At 37.9% G+C, this 27,294-nt stretch overlaps 1 protein-coding gene across 2 annotated transcripts in view; it reads right to left on the reverse strand.

Moving 5' to 3' along the window:
- The window catches only part of DIAPH3 (diaphanous related formin 3), a 484,281-nt gene that overhangs the window by 418,509 nt on the left and 38,478 nt on the right, over positions 1-27,294 (reverse strand). For both annotated transcript variants that reach the window (XM_019796633.2, XM_019796631.2), the window contains one exon: positions 19,289-19,456. In XM_019796633.2, the coding sequence (XP_019652192.2) occupies positions 19,289-19,456 (168 nt within the window). The remainder of the gene's footprint in view (positions 1-19,288; positions 19,457-27,294) is intronic.

A 27,294-nucleotide genomic window follows, 5' to 3' on the forward strand; every position in this document is an offset into this window, starting at 1 on the left:
CCTCAATAAAGCCTCCAGTTTCTTGATCCCCTCCATTTTCTCCCAAAGCAGGTCAACTCCATGATCCATCACTTCCTACATTTATGGAAAAGCCAACTAGTTTTTCCCCCTCTTACATTCCCTAAGGTACTTATTTCAAACTTGCCCTTCCCCGAAAACTATGAAACTACCACTTCTACCTATCATTTTCAGTAAGCAAATTTCAATTTCCTCTGTGGAAAAAAAAAAAAAAACCTTTCAATTTCCCATTTCCTATATTACCAATTTATTTGCACACTAATCTTTCTGTATCAATTCTTGCATCCATCCAAAGATAATTCCATTCATTTATGCTCTGGATCCTCGTTCTCTTACCTCCTGAAAGGGCACTGCATATCAATTATCCTTTTCAATCCTCTCACTAAATTGTTCTCAGTTGGTTGGGTCTCAATATATAAACATGTTAATCCTTAATGGATTAAAATTAAAAGGAAAAAGAGCCTTCCCTCAACCCTAGCTCTCTTTTATATATGGCTTCCTTTATTTTCCTTCACAGGTCACCTTTAAAAGAACTTTTTTTGTACACTCGCTGCCACTTTCACAGTGCAGAGACCACAGTGGATTTCCTTTCAGGTGTTTGTTAAATAAGACCTAACACAAGTTCCCAAACAGAATGTGCCAGTCCTATTTCGGGGCAAAGCAGGAGATTAAGGTAATTTTCTAAAGGATGAAGCTGGAGCTAGAGAGGATACTCATATCCCTAGCTGAGAACAGTGACAATAACAAGGTCCAGCCCGAGAGAGAGATTCTTCAGGCAGTAGGACTGACACGGGCACATACGGCCAAGCTGAAATCCAAGACATTTTCAGGAAGCACTAGCAGAACCACACGCGACCTCCGTGACCTGGAACAAGGGTGGCATCTGAGGGAGGAATGAATAGAGCAGAGATCCTCCAGACTTCCCTCAAACTGTGTCCGTTTCTGTGATGCACTGGATCCCCCCAGAGGAATGAGGGCTACACCTTTTTCTAAATCACACTGGGACACCCTAGGTGTCAACAGCAGCCCTGACCTGGAAACCAGGTCCAAGGAATATAGTCAAGACTGCAGCTTTTAAGCTACTGCAAAGCATTCTGCCTGTGTGTTGGATGGGGCCATTAGTTCCCACCAACAAGAAAGTCACAAGCTTGCTACTCTTATTTTACACGCTTGACTCCATCCTAGACTGATAAAATACTGGTAAAAAATAAATATTTTCCACATTTTCTTGGCAAAACTGAGGAGGGGGGAAAGATACAATCTTAATACTCCTGCACATGCATGCAACTAGTTAGAGCACTAAGGAGCAATCAAGCAAAGAATGGCAAACAGAATGGACATGTTTTCAACCGAGTTACAAACATTAGTCTCACTATTTTCATTCACGGATGTGGATTTTACAAGACAGCATGCTCATTAAATTTACATACATCAAGTTGAGTGGGATAGTTAACACCATGGAGACTCAGATTAAATTTAAAATGATTGACTATTTGGAGAATTAAGCAAGTATGTACAGGCAGCAATTTGAAGATGGTCAGGTTGGAGGTAATTCATCCAGAGAGGAAAACCTTTACAGGCAGGCGGAGGCATGTCGGTTAGAAAATGTATGTGGAAAGCCAGGTTAGTCCTAGATCCAAACATTTATGTGGATCAATAAACAGGATATCAGAAGGTAAAAACTGGAAGCACAGCAATATCAAAACCAAACATTAAGTCTTAAGCCAAAAGTAATCCTCTAATTTCAATAGTGTATTAAGGCTTCTGTTTCATGGGTTAAAGCCAAGAGAACTGTTCTTGGAAACAGTCTTTGTTGGGCTCACATTTTTATCACTACAGCAAGAAATTGATTCAGCATTTTAAGAGGTCCACAAGGTCCCCTAATTACTTCTCCTGAGACTTCAGAACCCACCAACCTGTAAGCGCAATTTTACCCATATTTCCTCTAAAAGTGTTCTTCTGTTCTTAACCACACTGGAATTCATCTCCATACCACATGTCAAAGGTCTTGCTAATGTTTATCCCCACGCTAAGGTAGTGTTTACCACCATGAATGGTTTACTGCCAAATAAAGTGAAAGATTCGTGATCTCATTCCAGATCATCATATACGCTCAAATAGTGCACGTTAACTGCATCTATCTTGTTCCGCAATTTGTTTTATTAAGTCAGGTTTACATAAAATTTTAAAAAATTTTAAAATTAGAAAATCTTTAAGAGATAAATATGCCTTGGAAAAAGAACTCAGAATTAACTTTATTACTACTTTATATTCAACATGTCCATAAATATGCTAATGCTACAGAACAGCTGATCTTTCTCCTGATGATTTTTTACTATATTCTTATATATGCCTTTATAGCAACTTTATCAGTGTGATTATAGAGAAGTTTATATATTATATATTATATATATATTATATATTTTGGTTCTGCTGATAGTGAGGTTGGATTTTCACGGTTTCATCCATGGTATCTTTACTCAATCCCCATTTAAATTAATAGGAATCTAGACAGCTAGCTCATTAACAGGACAGCAGCCAAAAAACAGCATTTACCCAGAGACTGACAAAGAACTCACATAAAATGTTTGACCAAATACTCTAACTGGAGCTTATAGAAAGTGTAAAGTATCTCAATTTGAAAACAAATTTCAATTTGTCCTAAAGCCAGTATCAAGAAAAAAGAAACTCAAGCATCACTTTTCTTCCGTGTAAGTTTTAGCTGAAGAGACAAGAAATGAAATTAATATGCAAGGAGCTGCACAACTAATTTATTTTGAAATATTATCTTACTGGAACTGTTCAAGCATATACATAAGCACCTATAATCATAAACAATTGTTTTGTGATCTTTTAGATAAGAACACACCTAGTGGGGGCGCCTGGGTGGCACAGCGGTTAAGCGTCTGCCTTCGGCTCGGCATGATCCTGGCGTTATGGGTTCGAGCCCCACATCAGGCTCCTCTGCTATGAGCCTGCTTCTTCCTCTCCCACTCCCCCTGCTTGTGTTCCCTCTCTCGCTGGCTGTCTCTATCTCTGTCGAATAAATTAAATAAAATCTTTAACAAAAAAAAAAAAAAAAGAACACACCTAGTGATAAAAGTTTTTATTTGCTTTTCAACTTTTCTAACAGCCATTTTTTCATGAATTACATGAAGGATAAATAGTCACTGGACTGAACATACAAAAGTCAACTTTTCTAGAGATGAAAGAAGACTGAGAAAAAGCCCTCACAGCTGGAAGACAACAGACTTGCACACTTCCTAACTGGTGAAAGAGCATACCTAAACTTTATCATAACACTCATTCCTCTTAAAATTCCTCTAACCATTTTATTGGTTCAACAAACTCCCACCAGGAAAAATCCAATGCCCCTAAATCATTTATTTTCTCATTTATCTGGATCTAAAGAGAAACAACTAGGCATTGACATTATTCCCCCCGACAAACACAACCCATGAATCAACTTGACAATTGCCTCATACTTCTACACTCTTCTTCTTCTCCTCCTCTTCCCCCTCCCCCTCCTCCTATTTAGATTATTCGGATTGCTTTTAAATCACCTTTCCCTACATTTTTCAATTTCTACCTAAAGGAAAGGGAAAAGGTGACAACTAATAGATCAAAACAAACCATTCCCACACAACCACTCTCATTTTATCTGACCAACCCTAAATATACTTTTTAAGTTTTTAAGAAATAAAAAAATACTCATGATACAGAAAATCAAATTTGTAAAGAATGCTAATACTTGAAATAAACTAACTGCTAGTAGGAATCTATAGCAGTCAATAGACAGAATTAACACAAAAGAGTCTGTTGGTTTCTCTTTTCATTCCCACTCCTGGGTAAGATATCACCTACACAGTCAACACAACAGGCATTCATTTAACCTACTAAAGAAATAGCCATGAATAAATCCTTAACACCAAGGATTAAGGAGAAAAAAAAAAAATGATAGGGAAAGAAAAAGGAAAAACTGTCCTTCACAGGTCCCCAAAGAGTGGGGACATGGAATAAAGTTAGCATGATAAGGCGCCTGGGTGGCTCAGTCAGTTAAGCGACTGCCTCTTGGTTTCGGTTCAGGTATGATCTCAGGGTCGTGAGATCCAGCCCGACGTGGGGCTCCCTGCTCACAACAGAGTTGGCCTCAGATTCTCTGCCTCCTTCTGTCCCTCCCCACCACCCCCACTCAGGGGTGTTCTCTTCCTCTCACCACTGCTGCTGCCCTCCCCCTGGGCATGTGTGCACTCTCTTAAATTTACTTACAAAAGTAAAACGAAGGTAGCAAGATGAACCCTCCTCCCACCAACTACTGTAAGTATCAAAACACATGTACAGTCATATTCGATTTTTTTTAAGTTCACGTGAGCTCTTTTTTTCTTCCCCTGGACCTTATGCTTCAAATACATCTGAATTGATTATAAAAAGACATCTCAATATTTAAGTCTAGATGTAACAGTTTTTATCATTTGATTGCTTAAACATAGTGTTTACCAAGGCAGAAAAAACCGATCAGCTCACCAGACAATACATACAATATGCACTGGGAAGGCACCATGGAGATGAAGAGGAATAAAGCTGAATATCCACCATCCACCAAAGTACACTTCTTAGAAAAAATTCTTATCAAAGTTCTCACTAAAGAAGTCCTTATAGCTCTAATGAATCAACAAGTAAAACAAATATCAGAGTCACTCATTTAATCAGTAATGGAGGATATATGCAGTTAAAAAAAAAAAAAAATTAGCAGGATCAAGAATCTACCCTACTGGAAAGCCAGTGTAGTGGGAAACTAGCCAGAACTCAAGTGACTGAAATGTAAATACGGAGAGAAAAACAGAACACATTAACTTTTGTCTAGGGTGACTGTTTCATCTTCATTTTGGAGTCAGAAGAGGACATTTTTTTAAGAAGGTGGAGCACTTACTTGGAGGCAGAAGAGGACTTTAAGAAGCTGGAATACGTAGAAATAAGAGCAGCTTTCACTTCCCCTAATTCAGAGTTTATTATTTTTGGAGTGAAAGCTCAGATTTGAAAAATATTCACCACTTTCAAGAAGACAGTTTTAACTTTTATGTACCATTCTACTCAGTACAATGAAAAAGAAAAGAAGAAACGTAAGTTTTTCACAAGTATTCTGATAGGACATCAAAAAAAAAAAAGAGGGAATCTACAAATAAAAATGAGAATTCTGTAACATTACCAGATACTAAAATTCATAAACAAAAATTGACAATTTTCTTAGTAAAAAAAAAAAGAAAAAGAAAAAGAAAAAATTTAAGATGGTTACATACTAGAAATAAAGAATAAACCTAATAGATGTGCAATGCCCCTAGGGAGAAAAATCATAAATTTTTACTGTTTTAGGAACCAAAAAATCTAGAGATAATATATACAATAGGCACAGATGTGCAAACTTAATATCACAAAATTATCCATTTTGCCTCAATCAATAAATTCACTGCGATTCCAATCAAGATCCCAACAGGGTTTATAATGGAACTTAATTGATTCTAAAATTAATATAAAAACACAAAGGCTCAAGAATAGTCAAGATAATTTTGAATAGAGGGAGGGGGTCTTAGATAATAAGGCTTATTATACAGCTATAGTAATTAAGACAATGGATGTAAATGAGAGCTAGACAAATAGACTAATGGACAAAATCAAACCTCCAAAACAAACCCACATACGCACAGGAACTTGGTGTTTACCAGTGGAGGTATGATAAATTAAGGATAAGAATGACTATTAAATCAATGCTGCCAGAAAAACCAGTTAATCCATGTAGAAAAAAAAAACTGCATCTATATCTTACAGAAATAAAGATATAGAATCCTGAAATACAGAACAGATTTATGATGTCAGGATCGAGAAGGATTTCTTAAATATACAAAAAGCCAAGACCATGAAGAGATGGATAAATCGGACCACATAGAATTTTATAGTTCTGTACTTTAATCCATCTACCCCTAAAGAAAGTAAAAAGACAAGACCCAGACTGGAACAAGATGCTTTACAGCTTATAAACAAACATGAGCATTAGTCCAAATAGTGACAAATTCTACAAATCAATATGAAAAAAAAGACAAACCCAGTAACAAAATAGGCGAAAAGAGATGAAAAAGAAATTTATGAAGGAATAAACCAAAGGGCCAATAAATGTGTGAGATGTTTGAACTTCTTATGCTTATTAAAAAATGAATTAAAGTAGGCGATAACCTGTTTACAATTAACAGAATTACAATTAAAAAGTTTTATAGTACCAGTGCAAACTCAGGGGCATTCTACAAATTAACCAAGTGTAATTTTCAAAAATGTCAAATTCATAGAATACAAGGAGACTGAGGACTATTCCTAAATGAAGGAGGTTTTATTTTTTTTAATGTTTTTTTATTATGTTAGTCACCATACAGTACATCCCTGGTTTTTGATGTAAAGTTCGATGATTCATCAGTTGCGTATAACACCCAGTGCACCATGCAATACGTGCCCTCCTTACTACCCATCAAAACTTGACAGCTGAATGAAACACATGATTCTAAACTATACTCTTGTCCTACAAAGACAATTTTTGGTACTACAGATAAAATGTGAACAGGGTCTGAAGATTAGTTGATAGAAATTGATCACTGTTAACTTTCCAATTTTGGGTGGTTGTATTGTGACTATGCAGGAGGATGTCCTTATTTGTAGGAACTAATACTAAAGAATTAGGAGATTAAGATTACAGAACATGAAGTCAGCAACCTGCCATCAAATGTTTAAGAGAAAAGTTTCTGTACATTGGTCATTATTACACAGAAAAAGTTTAACATAGGAATGAAACTATCAGATTCAGGGTATTGTTCACCTTTGGGAATTAAGGAAGAAAAATGGAAATGGAATTATGAGTATACAAGCCACTTCAATTATAACTGTGGTGGTGTTTTTATGTTCCATTTTTTGTGTACTGGAAATATCCTATTTAAAAAAGCATCTCTCAACAAGTAGATTCAACATTATACAATGAAAATAGTTTCAAAAGTCAAATTGTAAATGCCTTTACTATTATCTATGTTTCCCCACACTAAAAGCTGATATATGTATTAAACAGGTCATCTAAGCTCTTAATACCAGTAGACACCTAAAGCACATGCTTAAGAGATAATGATGGCATTTTATAAATGTGCCCTCTCCCATATTAGATAAAGGCTGACAAACATCTTCCCCAGAAAAGATGAGGGCATCACTATCCACACTTATGTACTCTGTGCAATTTAGGGACAATTTTTCTTCCATACTTACCAGAGATGACAGGAAGTCCAGAATTCCAAAAATTTGTCAGGATTTTATCATCTTTGGCACTCATTTAATGCCTGTTAATGATCACATCTAGATAGGTGAACTTTCTTGCATAGCTTTCATTCTTTCAGAGAGAAGTGAGAAATCAAAACAGGAATGGGATGAATGCATGAAATTTCTCTTCCTATTCGTTATTTTAATGTTTTCGTGTAACTGGGAAAACTGGCAATTAAAGCTAATTTCCATCCAAACATAGAATTCCAGGTTAAAAATAAAAAATGGTATCCTAGAAATCTTTAAGGTTAGGAACATGCATTTAACAGGCAATTGTTTAAGATAAACTAGTTGGATAATGCTTTATGAATTTAATCTAGCGGGGAAGATCTATTGAAATAACAAAGGATAAGTTCTACAAGGGATTTACACATAAGCAGCTGTGAGAAGCAGGTTTAATGAGTGCTAGGTCTGATAGAACATGGGAAAGTGTCAGAGAAGAGTAATGTTTGGGCCAGGATTTAAAGTGTGAATAAGAGTTCTCTCGCAGAGGCATGGAACGGTGGATGGAAGGCCAGTGCAATAACCCAGGGAAGAGGTAATAAAAGCTTTAACACAGAAGAAACAAAATCAGGACTTATTAAGGACAGAAATGAATGGATGTAACTAATGCCTGAGGGGAGATCAAGAAGGATTCCCAGGTTTCAGTGTGAGCTTCTGAGAGAGAATTAAGGGAGCAGCAGTTTTGTGGGGGATTTTTCATTTTGTTTACAAGACTATGACAGAAAGGTGAGGTCAACAAGATGGCAACATAGGTCATTGCCAAAGTCAATATCCTCCACAAAGGCCATTAACTATCCATAGGCAAGACAGCACTGTGAAAATCCCAGAAACCAGGAATAAAGCTGAAGCATGCCCCTGACTTACATCGAGATGGTAAGGACAGTACTAAAATCAAGTAAACAGAACACATGAAGGAAACATGTTAAGTTCCAATAACTGATCCTAAAGAAATAGAGGTCAAACAGCTGACAAAAAATTCCAAATAATCTTCTTTGAAGAGTTCTAAAACAATACAACTAAATGAAATTAGAAGATAGTATGAGCAAAATGAGTTCAAAGAAACAGAAAACAAAAGAAAAAAAAAAGTCAAGGTATTCAAAGGTAAGTCATTTGAAATTATCTAGTCAAGGGAGCAAAAAAAATAAATAAATAAAAAATGTCTATGGGACACCACCAAGAGAAATAAAATATCCATTGTGGAAATCTGGAGAGGAAGAAAAAGTACAGAAAGTCTAAAGTAATAATGGCTGAAAACTTCCCTAACTTGGGGTGAGAAATGGACATCCAGATTCAAGAGGTCCAAAGGCTTACAAACAGGTTGAACCCAAAAGGGGCTACACTGAGACACATTATAATTAAATGGCCAAAAATCACAAAGAGAATTTTGAAAACATAAAGAGGAAAAGGGACTAGTCACAAATAAGGGGGCCCCCTAAGACTATTAACAGATTACCCAGCAGACACTTCACAGGCCAAATGAAACATTCAAAGTGCTGAAAGAAAAAAGTCAACAAAGAATACTATTATCCAGCAAAGCCGTCCTTCAGAAATAAAGGAGAGATAAGGACTTTCTCAAAACAAAAGCTGATGGAGTTCATCACCAGTAACCTGCCTTATAAGAAATGCTAAAAGACATTCTCAAGCTGAAATACAAGGACACTGATCATCACAAAAAAAATATAGGAAAATATAAAGTTCATCAATAAAAAAGTTCAAATTCTGATTTTGTAATATTGTAATAGTGATGTGTAAGTCACTTAGGCCAGTTTCAAAATTTAATAAACCCATGAAGTATAACTACAATTTGTTACTGATACACAATACTAAAAGAAATGTCAATTGTAACATTCACAACCTAAAAGGTGAAAGAAGTAGTATGAAGTTTCCGTGTGCTATTGAAGTTGTCAGCATAAAGCAGGATATTTTAACTCTGAGATATTTAATATAACCCTCGTGGTAACCACAAGGGAAAATCTTTTGGATAATACTACAAGGTTATAAGGTATTCATAACATACTGCCACAAAAAGTCAATCACAAAAGACCACCACAATGAAAGAACAAAACGATCTAAAAGAAAACAATTACAATGGCAATAGTAAGTCCTTATCAATAAACATAAACAAATAAAATTCTGCCAAAAGACACAAAATGGCTGAATGGATTTTTAAGAAGATCCAATGATATGCTGTCTACAAGAGCCATTTTAGCTGTTAACGGCATACATAGGCTGAGAGTAGAAGAATGAAAAAATGTATTCCAAACAAATGGTAGCCAAAAGAAATCACTTTTCGGGCACCTGGGTTGCTCAGTCGGTTAAGCATCTGCCTTCGGCTCAGGTCATAGATCCCAGGCCCGTGTTGGAGCTCCCTGTTCATCAGGGAGTCTGCTTCTCCCTCTCCATACCCCCAACTCATACGCATGCATGATCATCTCTCTCACTCTCTCTCAAATAAAATCTTTATAAATTCACTTTTATTAGAAAAAAATAGACTTCAGCTAAAAATGGTCACAAAAGATGAAGAAAATTATGTAATGACAAAGGGGTCAATTCATCAAGAAGCTAAAAACAATTCTAAATATTTATGCACCCAACATCTGAGAACCTAAATATATCCAGTAGATATTACAGAACTGAGGAGAAATTAACCACAATACAATAGTTGAACAATATAACATCCCACACTCTCATCCAGACAGAATCAGTCAGGAAAGAGCAAATTTGAACAATACTATACAATGGATATATCCAAAGTCTACCGTCCATCAGTAGCAAAATACTAATTCTTCTCAAGCACACATGGAACATTTCCAGGATTTACCTTATGTTAGGCCACAAAACAAGCCTCAAAATTCAACAAGATAAAATTTTATCAAGTATCTTTTCTAATCATGATGGTGAGACACTAGAAAACAGTAACAAGAGGAAAGCTGAAAAAAAAATCAAATAACTGGAAATTTAACAATACCATCTTGCATAATCAATGGGACAAAAAAGAAATGCAAAGGGAAAAATAAAAATACCTTAAGACAAATGAAAACATACCAATACCAGTAGGATACAGCAAACATAACAACATCAGTAGGATACAGCAAAAGCAGAGCTATGAGGCAAGTTTACAGCAATAAATGCCGACATTTATCCCAAATTAGGGTACCTGGTGGCTCAGTCATTGAGCAGCCGACTCTTGGTTTCAGCTCAGGTCATGATCTCAAGGTCCTGGGATCAAGTCCCGCATCCAGCTCTGCACTCAGGGGGTAGTTGGCATGAGGATTCTCTCTTCCCCTCTGTCCCTCTCCTAACTCACACTTGTGTGCGCACACATGCTCTCCCCTCCCCCAAATAAATCCTTAAAAGAAAAAGAAATATCCCAAATTAACAACCTGGCTTTATAGCTCAAGGAACTGGAGAAAGAATAAACTAAGCCCAAAGTTAAAGAAATAATAAAGATTAGAACAGAAATAAAATACAAAATATTTTTAAAATAGGGGGGAAAAATCATGAAACTAAGGTAGATTTGAAAAGAAAAAAAAATGATCAACTCTTAGGTAAAGAGAGAACACTCAGAATCAGAAATCAAAGAAGACACGTTACAAATGCTACCACCGATACACAGAGGGTCATAAGAGACTACAACTATATATACACCAACAAATTGGACAACATAGAAGGGATAAATTCTTAGAAATACACAATTTACCAAGACTGAATCATGAAAAACACAAAATCTAAACATACCAATAGAGCACTGAAGTTTAATCGGTAATCAAAAATCGCCCAAAGCCAAGACCAGGTGGTTTCTCTGGGTAACCAAACATTTAAAGAAGAATTAACACCAATTTTCCTCAAACTCTTCCAAAAGACTGAAAAGGAGGGAACACTCCTGAACTCTTTACCAAACCATCAATACCCTGATGCCAAAGCCAGACAAGGACACTACGGGAATAGAATAGGCCATTATCACCAATGAATTTAGATGCAAAAAACTCTCAACAAAATACTAGCAAACCAAATTAAACAGTACATTGAAAGGATAATATACCATGAATAAGTGGGATTCGTTTGACAAAATTCAACATCCATTTGTGATAAAAATTCAGTGAATTGGGAATAGAAGAAGCATACCTCAACATAATGAGGGCCATATGACAAGCCCACAGTTCACCTGTAACTCGGTTGGTTATAGATTGAAAGCTTTTCCTCCAAGATCATGAACAAGGGCGCCTACTCTCACCACTCCTATGCAACCTAGTACTTTAAGTCGTAGCCGGAGCAGAGGCAAGAAATAAAAGGTATCCAGATTGAAAAGGAGGAAGTAATACTGTCAACTATGTATAGAGGATATTACATATAGAAAACCCTGAAGGCTCCACCAAAAACCTGTGAGAACAGGTAAATTCTGTAAAGTGACAGGATATAAAATCAACACACAAAAATCAGTTGCACTTCAATACACTAACAAGGAACTATCATGAAAAAGAAATTAAACAGTCTCATTTACAATAGGATGAAAGTCAATAAAACAGGAATAAACTTAGGGAGGTAATAAAAGACCTGTACACTGAAAAATGTAAAGCAATGATGAAAAATATGAGGACACAAATAAATGGAAAAATATTCTACGCTCATAGGTAACAATTAGTATTGTTAAAATAACCCTCCTACCTAAAGCCATCTATAAAAGTCAATGCAGTCCCTATCAAGATTCCAACCATGTTTCTACAGAAATAGAAAAACAGTCCTACACTGTATGGAACCACAGAATACCATGAATAACCAAAGCAATCTTGAAAAACAAAGATGGAGGCATCACGCTTCCTGATTTCGAACTATGTTACAAAGCTACAGTAATCAAAATATTATAGTGGCATAAAACATATATATAAATCAATGGAAAAGAATCAAGAGCCCAGAAAAAAACCCATACATATATGGTGAACTAATATTTGACAAGAAAGCCAAGAATACTCAGTGGGAAAGATGGTCTCTTCAATAGTGTTGGGAAAACTAGATTATCACAGGCAAAAATGAAACATGCAACTAGACCCCTACCTTACACTACTCAAAAATTAACTCAAAATGGATAAAGGCTTAAATTTAAGAACTAAAACTGCAGAACTCCAATTAGAAAATATAGGGGAAACGTTCATGGACATTGTTTTGGATAGAACAAAAAAAACACAAGCAATAAAAACAAATATAAACAAGTAGGCTTTCATCAAATTTGCACAGGGAAAAAAAAAGCCATCAACAAAATGAAAAGGCAACTTACAGAATGGGAGAAAATATTTACAAACCACACATCTGATAAAAGGTTAATATACAAAATATACAAGGAACTCCTACAACTCAAAGCAGAGAAAGAAATCTTATTAAAAAGTGAGAACAGAATAATCCTCTATTCCAAAGAGGATAAAGAAGAGGCCAACAGTTTCATGAAAAGGCGCTCAATATCACTAATCAGCAGGGAAATCCAAATAAAAAACCACAAGGGTATTACTTCATACCTGTTAAAATGGCAGTAACTATAAGGATATCAAGTGTTAGCAAAAAAGGAGAAGTCCTTAGGAACTCTTGTGCACTGTTAGTGGGAACGTAAATTTTTACAGTCAGTGTGGACAATAGTATGGAAATTCCTAAAAAAGTTAAAATCAGAGCTACCGTCTGATCTCAGCAATCCCGCTTCTGGGTATACATCCAAAGAAAATGAAAACCACTCTTTGGAAGAGATACCCTTTCCCCCATGTTCACAGTATTATATAGGATACTAAGAAATGGCAAAAACCTAAGTATCTGTTCAGATAAATGGATAAAAAAACTAGTGTGTGTGTGTACACACACATAAAAGAATATTGCTCAGCCATAAGAAAGGAAATCCTGCCTTTTGCAACAGCGGGGATAAACCCTGAGGGTATTATGCTAGGTGAAATAAGTCAAAGAAATGCTACATAGTATTACTTATATGTGCAATCTAAAAATAGCAAACTCCTAGAAACAGAAGATTAGTGATTGCCAGGAGCTGGGGAATGGAGCAAATGGATGAAGGTGGTCAAAGAGTACAAATTTATAGTTCCAAGACAAGTAAATTCCCGAGGATCTAATGTACAGCTTACTCAATCTAATGCTGTACTGTATACTTGAAAATTGCTAAGAGTGAATCTTAAAAGTTTTTTTTTTTAAAGATTTATTTATTTAAGCAGGGGGAGGGGGAGGGACAGAGGGCGAGAAATCTTCAAGTCGACTCCCAGATGAGCAGAGAGCCCAATGCGGGGACTTGATCCCAGGACCCTGAGATCATGACCTGAGCCAAAATCAAGAGTCGGACACTCAACCGACTGAGCCCCCGGGCTCCCCTAAATCTTAAAAGTTCTGACCATGTAATTGAGGGTGAGGAATGGTAACTACGTGAGGTGATAGATGTGCTAACTACCCTTAGTGTGATAAACATTTAGAAATATATATGCTCCAATCACCATGTAGTTCAACTGAAACTCAACACTGTATCAACTATACTTCAATAAAACAAAATAAATATCTGGGCCATTATAAAACATTAAAATATATATGCATCTATCAAATCACATTATATACCTTAAGCTTACACAATGTTAAAGGTCAATTATATCTCAATAAAGTTGGAAAAATAGCAAAAGAAAAGGATGAGAACAGTTTCTGGTTTGTTGAGGTTTAGCATCTTTTACAGAGCTTGATTATAGCTGCTCTTCTGAAGACAGAGCTAAGCATCAGAATATTGGGGCTATTCTAACGTGAAAGGGCTCCCATCCCCCATGATAGATGCGTAAGGAACCAAAGCGGATAAAGAAAAGGCAAGAGGGCCAGAGGCAACACTCTGAGGAAATGAAAATCAGAACAGGAAGCCTGGAAAGGAAACTGGTAAAAAAAACTGGCCAGAGAAGATGAAAATCAGAAGGAAAGGAGTGTCATGGTAACTAAAGGAAAGAGAAATGCAGACAAGAGGGAGTGGTCAGCAGTGTTACATAAAGATCTAATGAGTAGAAAGCCACTTAAGAGTTAGGAGGGTAAACATCTGGAATAGCAAGAAAGAACCAAGTAGTTCATACTCCGTAGAGGACAGATGCTGAAGAGAATGAAATAAAGGACAGGAGCAAGGGACAAAGGATACATTAGCTTCCCGTAGACAAGATGTGCCTCCCAGGGAAGCAGCAGCCCTAGGTCATCTAAGAGGTCCTGCATCCAAAAGGCGACTCCAGCAGAGGAATGGGCTCACGGCAGACCAGAGCAGAAGACCAAAGGAGACGTCGTCACCAGTGACAAGGGAACTGTAGGGGAGACCACAAAAATGTCACAGGAGAAAAGAATTGGCATTTGTAATTTCCTGTACCTGTAAGAGGCAAAATGGTCCCCCAAAGACATCCATGCCCTAATCTCTGGTCCTATAAATGAGTTCTATTACATTAAAAGGGGACTTCGCAATATTATGTTTGGTTATCTGAACCTAATCTAATACATGAGCCCTTAACAGCAGAGAACTTTCTATACAGAGACAAGAGATGCCACAGGAGGAGAAGACAGAGATTCTAAGCAGGAGACGCATTTGATATAACTGACAGGTAGGGGCCCACACAAAGGACAGGAAAGAGGCCTCTGGAAGCTAAGGGAGCCTTCAGATGACAACGGGGACCTCAGTTCTACAATAGTGAGGAACTAGATTCTGCCACCATGAACTTGGAAGAGTTTCTTTCCAAAGCATCAGGTAAGAGCCCAGCCATCAGACACTGATTTTAACCTTGTGAAACCAGAGAAACAGGTGAGTTGACCTGGACTTGGACCTGCAGAACTAGGAGACAGTGAGAAAGTATGCTGGAGTTTAAAGCCGTCAAAGATTTATTACAGCAGCAATAAAAACTAACATCACCCCCAGGGCACCAATTCCAGATTATAAACACCCCAGGCCAGAAGCATACTCTTATTCCTCCTCTCCTCACCCCTCATCTAGTCCTGAAGGGGACAGATGAAGTCTAGAGAGCGGAACAAAGCAAAGTAAGGTGGAGAAACAGAGGAGGCCAAGCTCACTCCCCAACCACTGCCCCTACTAGAGACTTGAAGTGGAGCCAGCCTGTATGGGAAAAGGGAGAGCATTTTTTTTGGATCAAAATTATTTTTATTAATCTTTCTGTTTCATCTCAAAGCCAAGAGAAAGCTCTGGGACCTGCCTGGGATTTCACCTAGGGGCAGGAAAGAAGCAGCCAAGGGGGCTGATATAAAAGAGGCAACAGCTACAATGATCAAGTCACTTTCAGCTTTTACCTACGATGTTCAACTCATTCAAAAACCAGTCAACATAGACCTACAGTGAGTCCAATAGGAAACACTGAAACTTGACTTCCAGAAATCAAAGTTGTGTATACAAGATGGTCGCACAGCTTCTTCACAAAACTAGAGCCACAGAGAAACCAATAGGGGCTTTCAGTTCACAATTCCACTTTTACCAAAAGACAAATGGGAGAAAGAGACTTTAAGTAGGCTAAGTATTCATCACTGCTTAAAAAACAAAACCCGACCCAACCTCAACCCAAAAACCCTCTGAAACTATTACCCAGAGACCAAGTGAATCCATCTCCAAAATAAAAGTGAAAGGATTACAAATTCTCAAGTATTACAGTCCACCTCTCATTAAAGAACAAGTCAGCACACTGAAGACTATTAAAAAAAAAAATGGTTCTGTAAAAAGTTTCTACTTTATGTAAAAATTACTTCAATACCTTTGATAAAGGTTTTAAAAATTGCACAATGTCTGGGGCGCCTGGGTGGCACAGCGGTTAAGCGTCTGCCTTCGGCTCAGGGCGTGATCCCGGCGTTATGGGATCGAGCCCCACATCAGGCTCTTCCACTATGAGCCTGCTTCTTCCTCTCCCACTCCCCCTGCTTGTGTTCGCTCTCTCGCTGGCTGTCTCTCTCTGTCAAATAAATAAATAAAATCTTTAAAAAAAAAATAAAAAAATAAAAATAAATAAAAATTACACAATGTCAATACTAAAAATTTAGATGCAAATTTTAAATGGTAGAAAACCCCTGTAGGTGCAAATGCCAATNAATAAAAAAATAAAAATAAATAAAAATTGCAACAATGTCAATACTAAAAATTTAGATGCAAATTTTAAATGGTAGAAAACCCCTGTAGGTGCAAATGCCAATACATTAGGATTGCAGATTCAATGTGGCTTCCTCAGAAGAACAGAAGTACTACGGACGGGGGCACGTAGATGCAGCGGCTGGTTAAGCGACGGCTCCTGATTCCCACTGAGGTCATGATCTCAGGGTTGCAGGATGGAGCCCCACGTTGTGTGGTTCCGCACTCAGCAGGGCGTCTGCTCGAGAGTCTCTCCCTCCCTCCATCCTTTGCCCCTCCCCTGCTTTCTGGCTCTCTCACTCACTAAATAAATAAAAGTTAAAAATTTTTAGAAGTACTACAGATAGGTACAAAAAAAAAAAATCAAAAACCAATACTTCATTTGGCATTCTCCACAGACATAGGAACAGCTTTAAGTTTGTCAAAAATGCAAGTACCCTGTAAGATCACTCAGAGCCATCAGTGGATTTTCCCCTATCATGTACTGTCATACAGTCAAGCAATCAGAAGGGGAAGAAGAAACTAGTCCTCTTTTTTTTTTTTTTTTAAACAAGACCTTAGTTCCCACAAACTCACTTAGCAAATTGGGCAGCCCTGACCCATCAACAATTCCATTTTACTGCTGCTGAGTAAAACGAGTTTGATTGCAAACGATTTTCTGCCAACAGGGATACCTGCTTAAGATTTAACAAGTGATCAGACCCAGTTATTAAATACGTATTGTGTAAACGCTTCAAAAATGTCAATATCCTTCTGCCCTATACATAACAGCAAACACCGATCGTCTTACCCTTCTCCAGGTAACTTACCCTTTTCAGAATAATTGAAAAATACCTCAAGTAATCACAGTCGGTACAGAAGACTGTGAACTATATTCAGTACTCTCCAGGTAGTTGTACTTTTAACGGCTTGTGGTGCGAAGACGTGGCCTCGTGAACACCGAACATCAATAGCCTACTTGCTCTTCCGCAGATGACGCCAGCAATTACGATCAAGAAGAAAAGCGTCTCAACAAAAGAGTCCCCAGGGAATGAAAAAGTACCGTTCTGGAATCTGCTAGGTAATTTATGTGAGTGGTTCCACATACGACACATGGAAATGACGAGGTAGCTAAGGGCACTTCACTACCTTGAGTCCTCCGAGGTGGTACTGAAGAGAACTACCATTATACAAGCCTCCTTAACACAGGCAAAGGCTGGTAAAATATAAAACAAAAATGAACAAAAGTGCTCACTTTGGCAGCACATATACTAAAATTGGGGAAAAAACATTTTTTGTGTTCAAGGCTGAAATGATACCAACTCACGGAGATGAAAGAGTTAATAAGGAGTTATACACATGTGGTTAATTAAAACTAAAATTAGCACTTCATCAAGAGCTGTCCCAAGCCTGGGGTTCATGCAAAACAATACTAATGAAATGTATGCTCCATGACGAAAAGTTCGGGATCACTAACACTAATTAATCCTACGGAGACACAAACTAGGCATTCTCTTTCTGGGGCCTTCTAAAGCTCCATGTAGAACACTGGACACAAACATTTGATGAATGGAAAATAAGGCAGTAGGGTGGTAAATATGTTGTTGATTCCACCTGAATAATAAAGAGACCAGCTATTAACTTTCTCAAATTTCAAACATTTTATAATCTAAATAATTTCCTTAAAAAATAATACGGCTATCAAAACCAACAGATGAAATAAAATAGATAAAATAAATCCTGAGTTGAAATATTATACAACTCTTCAGAATGGCATACAAAATCCTCTCACAATCGGCCCCAAAGTATCATTCCAGCCTAATTTTTCAAACCTCTCACACGTTCCCCCATGAGCTATTTTTACCTAGCTCTGTCTTGGCTCACTGTCACTTCCCCATCTTAAGAGAATGCCCTTTCCCTCTGCTTATTCCAACCCTGTAAGGCCACACCTGCCTCTAAGTCCATCTGCTCTATGAGATTTCCCTAAGCTACTATAAAAACCTTTCAGGTTTGGCTTCCCCGAAGCTAATGAGGTATCTCAAAAATGAATTTCTTCCTACTCTGAACTTATAAAGAACTTAACCATGAATTACGACCCTCTGGCATTTCTTACTCATTTAATTTTTCAAATGTTTGCTTTGACTCCAAGGAGGTAAGCAACTTGAGGGTAAGAACTATATATGAAACTATTTAGATGCAATCAGCATTCATTTTGTGATAAATGATTTTGGACATATTTAACATAGTGGGTTGTTGGTCAAATTAGGTTAGCCATGAGCAGAGTCAGGATCACCATTTTTTGGAACCAACACAACACGGCTTCTAACAACACTGTGTTTCTCCACCAGAAAAGGCACACCCCAAAATGAGTCAGTTCTAGTCTCCTCAGATATAAGTGTTCTAGGACTGTATGAACCTCCTGAGAACTAAGAAAGGAATCAAACATGAAAAAAAGACAACAAAATCAGCACACGTAACATACACAGCCCTGTGATCATTCTAAAATGTAAATGAACCCCAATAGACAATTTAGATAATCTTTAAGACTCAAAAATGTACCATTTGATACTTGAGAGGATTTTTATGTATTCTTTATATTAAACATACCCATCCACACACATACACACCCCAAATAAACTAGCGTGCCAATTTTCCTCTGGTTCTAATTTTTGTAACCCTAAAGCCCTATATTCCTAAAGTGCCATCTTCAATGACATCAGGAATCACCCTATGGAACACGAACCTTAAATGTTTATTGTTCCACTAACATAATTAGAAGCTAAGGTTTTTACATAAACCATTTTATGGAAATAAAAAAAAAATCAAAATTCTTACCATCATCTTTTCGAAAAGTTCTAAGACTTCATTCTGCGACAGTGGCTTTGGAATGTTTTCCATCACCTCTGAAGAGCAATCATTGCTTGCAAACACAGTCTTCAGGTTGGAAAGCGGAGGTCTCTCTTTCTTGCTCCCTGGAATTCTTATGCTGGCAAATTTGTCCAGCTACAAAGGTAAAGTAGCACATACATTAATATTTCCTCCAACACCATTTATCTAATTGCCAAAATAAACCCCCAGAGGATCGATCACATTATCACTAGGATTTCATCAGAAGGCATTCAGCACTAGAATCTAAGATTTTTAAAAACACAAAAGTTTTCCGTAACCACCCTGTCTAAAGACAGAAAAGAAATCGGACAACCTCCAAGATTCCTTCTAATCTTAAATTATAGAATTAAGATTCTAATGAGAGGTGACCTTCGCTTTACAGATTAGCAAACTAAGCAGTTTTACAAAGGTAACTGGGTTAATTTAAGGGTTGGCAATCAAACCAATTTTTAGCATCCTAACTCCCAGGCCCCTTGTCTGGTGCCCTTTCATAGAATTCCTAAATCACATGTCAGAGTATCACTAAGAGATGAAGTCTACTTCTACCTCCAGAGCTTGTTGGTCTGATAAATACCACACTTCTCTTCATTCAGGCTGGTCTGTATTTGAATTTCATGAGCATCTATAGAGTAGGATGGCTGAAGTCTCAGGAAATAGGGGCGCCTGGGTGGCTCAGTTGGTTAAGTGTCTGTCTTCAGCTCAGGTCATGATCTCAGGGTCTTGGGATCGAGCCCTGAGTCGGGCTCCTTGCTCAGTAGGGGAGTCTGCTTCTCCCTCTCCCTCTGCCCCTCCACCCGCTCGTGCTCGCTCACGCTGTCAAATAAATAATAAAAATTTTTTTTAAAAAGCCTCAGAAAATAAAGCTAGGGTTTTTGTTGTAATGGGATTTCTTCTATTAAATCAAATAGTTCACGGATATTTGAAAGTATGTAGAAATTAGTTTATAAAGCTAATTGTTTATTCATTGAAAATTGCTTGATTTCACAAATTCTATTCCTCACATAAAACCCAGACTCAAAGTTTCGAGTGATAACAATCAAAAAGGCAAAAACTGCCTTAAAGTAGTTAACAGAAGTACACTCAAAAACTACAATGGTTCTGTGAATTGCTCAGCATAACTATATCTTACATGGTTTTGCCATAATGTATAGAATGTATCAATTTGTGCTATTCATGGTAGCCACTAGCCATGTGTGGTTGTTTAAATGTAAATTAAAAGTTCAGTTTCTTAGTTGCACTAGCCATATGTTAAGTCCTCAAGAGTCACATGTGGGCTAGTGGCTCCCATACTGGTCAAAACATATATAGAACATTTCTATCATAGAAATTTCTATTGGATCGTGCTAGTACAGCTGAGAAATGTGATACAAAATACTGAATTTAAAAGGACAAGAAGTCACAGTATTGTTTCACTCAAGAAATAGGATTTAAGTAAGATGCAAAGATAACGTTTATCTTTTAAAACAGATCTTTAAATTCATTGTGAATATAAAGCCTAGGAAAAATGCCATGTACTACATTCACACATGGTCCATCTAACAGGACCTAATCATGAAAGTACGAAGAAAAGGACAGCTTCCAGTAGGATTTAGAAAGTAGTCACAAAATACCACCACCGTTCTCATCCTTGTAACAAAAACAAGCTAGAAAACCTCCCAAGTTACAGTTACTGTTGTTATCAACCCATCAGGGGGCTGAGGACATAAGGAAACCTGGAAGAACTACCAGGAAGTGACAAGCTGCTTTGATCCCGGACAAACAGTTATAGGCTGAGAGTTAAACAAGGATAAAAAAATAACCAGCGAAATTTTTAATGAACTATTGACAGCATGGGTTCTGGCATGAAAGACTAGAATTCCAAGGAGCCCTGGTCATGCAGCAAACCTACACCCACATACCGATGCTTTCCCTCAGGCCTTCACCAACTGCATGGGTTAGAACCGCCAAAGGCTGGAGGGAGGGCAAGATGTCCTCAGCCATGAAGTGTCCCAGGAGACCTCTCCCTGGGCAAAGAGACTGCCCTTCCAAACACTGAATTAGGCAAAAGACGGGAAGGAATCCCCAAAGACATATTCTGGACCTTCAGAAAATCAATGGCAGCTCCCACCTGAAGGCCACGGACAGACACCAGGTTGGCGAGATCTCCTGAAGAAACAGAGCCACAAGTGGAAGTGAAAACACAGAGAACTCTACATGAACCTTGAAAAGGACATCAGAGCTTTAAAGCAGAAAGAGTTATACCAGTCTTGAAAACGAATAGTTCAGTTGTAAACCAAAAGCAGAATGCCAGAATCTCGTTCGTGCTGAGCAACCCTGAAGGCCCAGACAACACTAATCAAGCTGAAGCAGCACCTTTGCCAAGCCCAGCTCAACGAGACACCACACGGACTCAGTCCTCCATGCTAGCAGCCTGAAGAAAGGCACGTCCTTTCTTCCAAGTATTATTTCATTTCCACAGTATTCAAATAAAATGTCTACCATATAATCAAATACTGCTAGATTCAGGAAGGACCAAGGAAGTGTCACCCAGAGTCAAAGAGAAGCAGACCTAGAGATCACCTAGATGATGGACTTACGGGTCAGACCATCTCAAAGGATATTTATAAAAATTCTGACGAAGGGAAGAAGAGCAGACACAAAGTAGAAGATGGGCAACTTCAGCAACCAAGTCACAGAAATTATTCTTAAAAACACATTAGAAAATGAAAATGTATCAACAAACGAAGAATTCGTTAGATGAGCTTCAGAGTAACGTGAACGCTGCTGAGAAAAGGACTGGTGAACCTAAACCCAGACTAACAAAAAGCATGCAAGCTGAAACACCACGGAAGAAGGGAAAGAAAAAAGAACAGAGAAACCAAGAGCTGTGATACAATATGAAGGGCTGTAATACAAGTATAATTGAGGGCCAGAAAAAGAAAATGGTACCGAAGACCTATTTCAGGAGATAATGACTGAAATAACTGATTTTTTTAGAAATCAATTCCCGGCTACCAGAAGCACAGCCACCAAGGAAGACTACCAGAACAGACAAGCCCGCACCTAGGCACCTCACGGTCAAGCCACTAAAAATAGAAAACAAAGGGCAAACCATAAAAGCACAGCCAGATACATCAAGACACATTATATACAAGATAAAAATGACACAAATAACTCATTTCTCACCAGAAACTGTAGCAAAAAAAAAAAAGGAAGGGCATCTTTAAAGGAGTGGTAAGAAAACAACTGTCATCGTGGGATTCTACGTCCAGTAAAAATATCTTTGGAAAATAGAAACAGAATGAAACACTTTTAGACAGCCAAACCTTGAGAGAATCGGTCTCCATCAGACCCTTACTATAAGACATATCAAGTTTTTCAGGCTGGAAAAAAAAAAAAAATGATAGAACCCCAGATCTAGAACATGAAAAACAGAGATGTTACTCTATCAGATGTTTATAAATTAAAAAAAAAAAAGCTATATTCAACTCAAGTTGAATAACAATCAAGTGGCAGAGACAAGCATATAAGAAGGCAATTACATACAGATATAAAAAAAATGTAGCAAGAGGTATGTGCAATGAATTACAGCAGCAGAGGGCATCCAACTCATCAACATAAATACTCCTTTAACTTTGGCAATAACCCAGAAACCTACAATTATCCCCAGTGATTAGAGGTCCCAAAGTAAGTGATCATATGTACCTCAGTACCCCAATTCTTGATACTGGTTTTAAAAAATGAGAGGAGACCAAAAATTTAAGAAGTGGGACTTGTTCCTCCACCTGTCTTCTGAATCACTCCTTCATTGCTGTAACTTCTCTACAGAGAAGATCAATTCCTGAGTGTTAAACCTACGCTGACTACACACACACACACACACACACACACACGTAACTTAATATGTTAAACTCATAATGAAGTGAAATTAAGCAAAACATCATTAATGCAACATCAATTTTATAAATGTAAACATGTCAATGAATGGAATAGTAAGCGTAAGCAATTCACAAGCTAATTTGTGAATATATAACCTAATGGTTCCATCAGTGATAGTTATCAAAAAAATTTAATTTTCACCACAAACCAAAACTTTCTAAATAAGATTCTCTCAAAGTCATTGAGCCCCTTCTATATTTTATACACTTGTGTTAAAAGCTTGAAAGGCAGCATCAGTCTGGATGCATTTGTTTAATTTTTAAAATAAGGAAACTGCCTGGCTAAATAATAAAGGACGAGCTCCAAACACTTTTATATGTAACAATTTCATAGTATTTAACTTATACAACCGCATAAATGAAAAAAATTCCATTATGTTTTTAGAAGTAGAACTGCATTTATATCAATAAACAGCATCATAATTTGTACAATAACAACAATAAAATAGAATGAGCACACTTCCCCCATATGTTCAGTGCCTAAACTCTGGGGGAAAGTTGGATTTTATATTAGTGGAAAACAATTTCACACATTACTACTAGGATAGCTAAAGGCAAGGTAGGAAAAATCAGCACAAAGAACCATAGGAGAAAAATACATACAACCCTCCAATGCTAGAACAGTAAATTGAATTTGTTGAATACCTCGGGCCTAGAGTAAAAGCATCCCCAGGTATATGATGCTCTCCTGAGCACTACAGGTAGATTCCCATAATCTGGGCACTACTGACAAAGCTAGGTACAAAATGAAATCATTTTGAATGTTCTCAAGTTTTGGGGGGGAGGAGGTTGGGAAGCGATTTGTTTTTGTTTCAAGGGAGGATGCTGTGACTCCATGCAGAAAGGGGAGGGGGAGGTGAGAAACACTCCGAATTTATCTTTCCTGGAATTACTCCTACCATTTGCTTGAAGCAAGGTACAACGGAACCCAAGAGCCAAAGTTTTCAATGTTTTTGTCCACAAATACACAATAGAAATCCCCGTTACTCTGGCTAGAAGTTGGTTATTTTGTATTCGGCAGTTTGGAGGTTTTTCAGTTTGTGCACTTGCATAGCTACTTTTCATTTTATGTGAATTCTCTTAAAATTAAACTAGAAACACAACCCAAGGAGGTGAACTACACCAATGACTTGCTTTTGTTGAAGAACTGGTTAAACACACAGAAGACTGAGAGAATTCTATTTTAATGCTGTTTGGAGGTGGTACACCACATTAATTAATATGGCTTCAGCTGCGTCTGGGGTGTATGGAGTTTTATAAATTAATATCACTTATCTTCACGGGAAGTTAAATGAGCACCCTACTGAGTATTATCTCACACTGATAATCAGCAATTACAGTTTAAATAAAATTAATTAAACCAAAAACAGGCTCTAAAAAAAAAAAACTATCTGGATTTTAAGCTATACTATAACACTGTAATAGTGACAAAGTCCTATTACAGTGTTTTAAATACTAACAGCAGTGATATTTTTCTGATTTAAAACAAAAGGAAGATACTGTAATTACTAGCCATTTTAAATTTGAAAAGCCCAAAAAAGTATCCCCAATGTACTTCCTTAGAACCTCTAAGGGAGTACCTATTTTCGTGGATTACAAGATAATTAAGCAAAAAAAAGTTCATTGTAATTATAAGTCAATCCCACATGAATGCATACCTGAAATCTAGAAAAAAATTTAAAATTATCTACCAGGGGCGCCTGGGTGGCACAGCGGTTAAGCGTCTGCTTTTGGCTCAGGGCGTGATCCCGGCGTTATGGGATCGAGCCCCACATCAGGCTCCTCCGCTATGAGCCTGCTTCTTCCTCTCCCACTCCCCCTGCTTGTGCTCCCTCTCTCTGGCTGTCTCTATCTCTGTTGAATAAATAAATAAAATCTTTAAAAAAAATTAAAAAATAAAAAATAAAATTATCTACCAATTTTCACACAATCTTGTACTATATTTAAGAAGATGGGGCACCTGGGTGGCTCAGTCAGTTGAGTGTCCAACTCAAGTCATGATCTCTGGGGGGAGGGTGGTGAGATGGAGCCCCACATCCAGGCTCTGGGCTCTGCACTCAGCGGGGAGTCTGCTTCTCTCTCTCTCTCTCTCTGCCCCCCCCAGGTTCCCCTCCCCCTGCTTGAGCTCTCTAAATTTAAAAAAAAAAAGAAAGAAAGAAAACAAACAAAAAAAACCAAACAGCTAAAATCGCTTGGCTTTTTAATTAACTTTATTACTAAGCAGGCAACTTGCTGATGAAAAAACTGGCTCGAGTCTAACTTCTGAATCCTGCCCAACCACCTGTTTGCTGTCACCCTAACCAAGCTATTTACATCTTTCATGATAATACCTACGACAGTGAGCAGTTAATAGGAAACAAAATTGCTTCACACCTTTCAGCTTTGCGTTAAAAGGCCTGAAATGCCTTCCGTGACCACTCGATCACATGGATCCCCATACTCCCATTATCACCGCACACAGTTTATCCCCTTTTCATGTTCTTTCGTAAGACTTATGAAAACACGTAATTTCTTCATGTATTTTGAAAAGTTTAACAGTCTCTTTCCCACCAAAATATAAGGGCAGTGCTAGACAAACCATCATTTGTCTTAGTCACTGTGGTAGCCATTCTCTAAGATGGTCCCAAATAATCCTGACTTGTATAACCAGTAGGATACTACGGAAATCATGGAGTTTCCAAAACTAGACCATAAAAGACCTTACAGCTTTTGTCTTGCTCCCTCTCAGATCACTCAGTCCCAGGTATGCCACACCAGGAAGACACTCAAGACCTAGGGGGAGGTCCACATGGCAAAGAACTGAGCTAACGAAACCAAAGAGGCAGAGAAGCCTCTTGCCAACAGCCATGAAAGGGTGCCATCTTGGAAGCCCAGCTAAGCCTTCAGACGACTTATTACATAGCAACAGAGGACTAATAGAGAGCTCCTCAGAGAGTCATACTTTTAAATAGCTCTAGCCAACATCTTCTCTACAACCTCATAGGACCCCAAGCTAAAAATCACATAGCTGGGGCGCCTGGGTGGCACAGCAGTTAAGCGTCTGCCTTCGGCTCAGGGCGTGATCCTGGCGTTATGGGATCGAGCCCCACATCCCCCTGCTTGTGTTCCCTCTCTCGCTGGCTGTCTCCATCTCTGTCAAATAAATAAATAAAATCTTTAAAAAAAAAAAAATCACATAGCTAAGCAACTACCAAATTCCTACCCCCAGAAAAAGTGCACGAAACTAAAAGTTTGCTGTTTTAAGTCACTAAGCTTTGGGGTAATTTGTTAACATAGCAGCAGGTCACCGTTACAGTCACTGTTGTATGTTTGGCCTATAGCACAAAATCTAGCCAATGGCCAGCAATCAATTAACACATGACGGTATAAGTGAATGAGCAATTTAAGATATAGTACCATCTCTGAAGAAGCTCGCCACTTGAAGAAAAAACATGAGAAGCTACTATAAATAAAGGTAAAACACATAGATGCCCCCAAGAAAAATCATAAGCCAAGTAAATTAGCAACAGATAGGAATAAGTGATTAATTCTAGGATGAGGGCACCTCAAAAGAGGCGTGGAAAGAGTATACATCAGGGAAACCTGTGAGGCTGACAGGAGAATTATGGGAGATGGCACACATTGACAGCCCAATAGTATGCTTGCCTGTTCCATGGTCTTTACTTAAAGGCTGGTGACATCGGTATTACTAAGATAGAACACGGTCAGTGAGAAACTGGCTGTTCATTGTTGCCGCTGTGAAGCGCTAACCATCCCAGTCCGAGGCCAAAATCCTATCGCGCTAACCATCCCAGTCCAAGGCCACAATCCTGTCACTCGGTAACAATTCTCACCAAGCCACTGGCTATTGCGCTCTAACTTCAATAGCCCTCAGTGTTAGAAATGGCCCTTCCTGGCCTTAAATTTAGGTTTTAGTGAAATTATAAGAAATTCTTTAGCCAGAGGCTTTGACAAGAAAGTTTACCATCACCCCCCCAAAAAATGTACCTACCTACAGTTTATTCACGTTTAAATTTCATAGGGTATCTTATTAAA

The sequence above is a fragment of the Ailuropoda melanoleuca genome, chromosome 7 (genome assembly GCF_002007445.2).
Source record: "Ailuropoda melanoleuca isolate Jingjing chromosome 7, ASM200744v2, whole genome shotgun sequence".
NCBI classification, from domain to species: domain Eukaryota; kingdom Metazoa; phylum Chordata; class Mammalia; order Carnivora; family Ursidae; genus Ailuropoda; species Ailuropoda melanoleuca.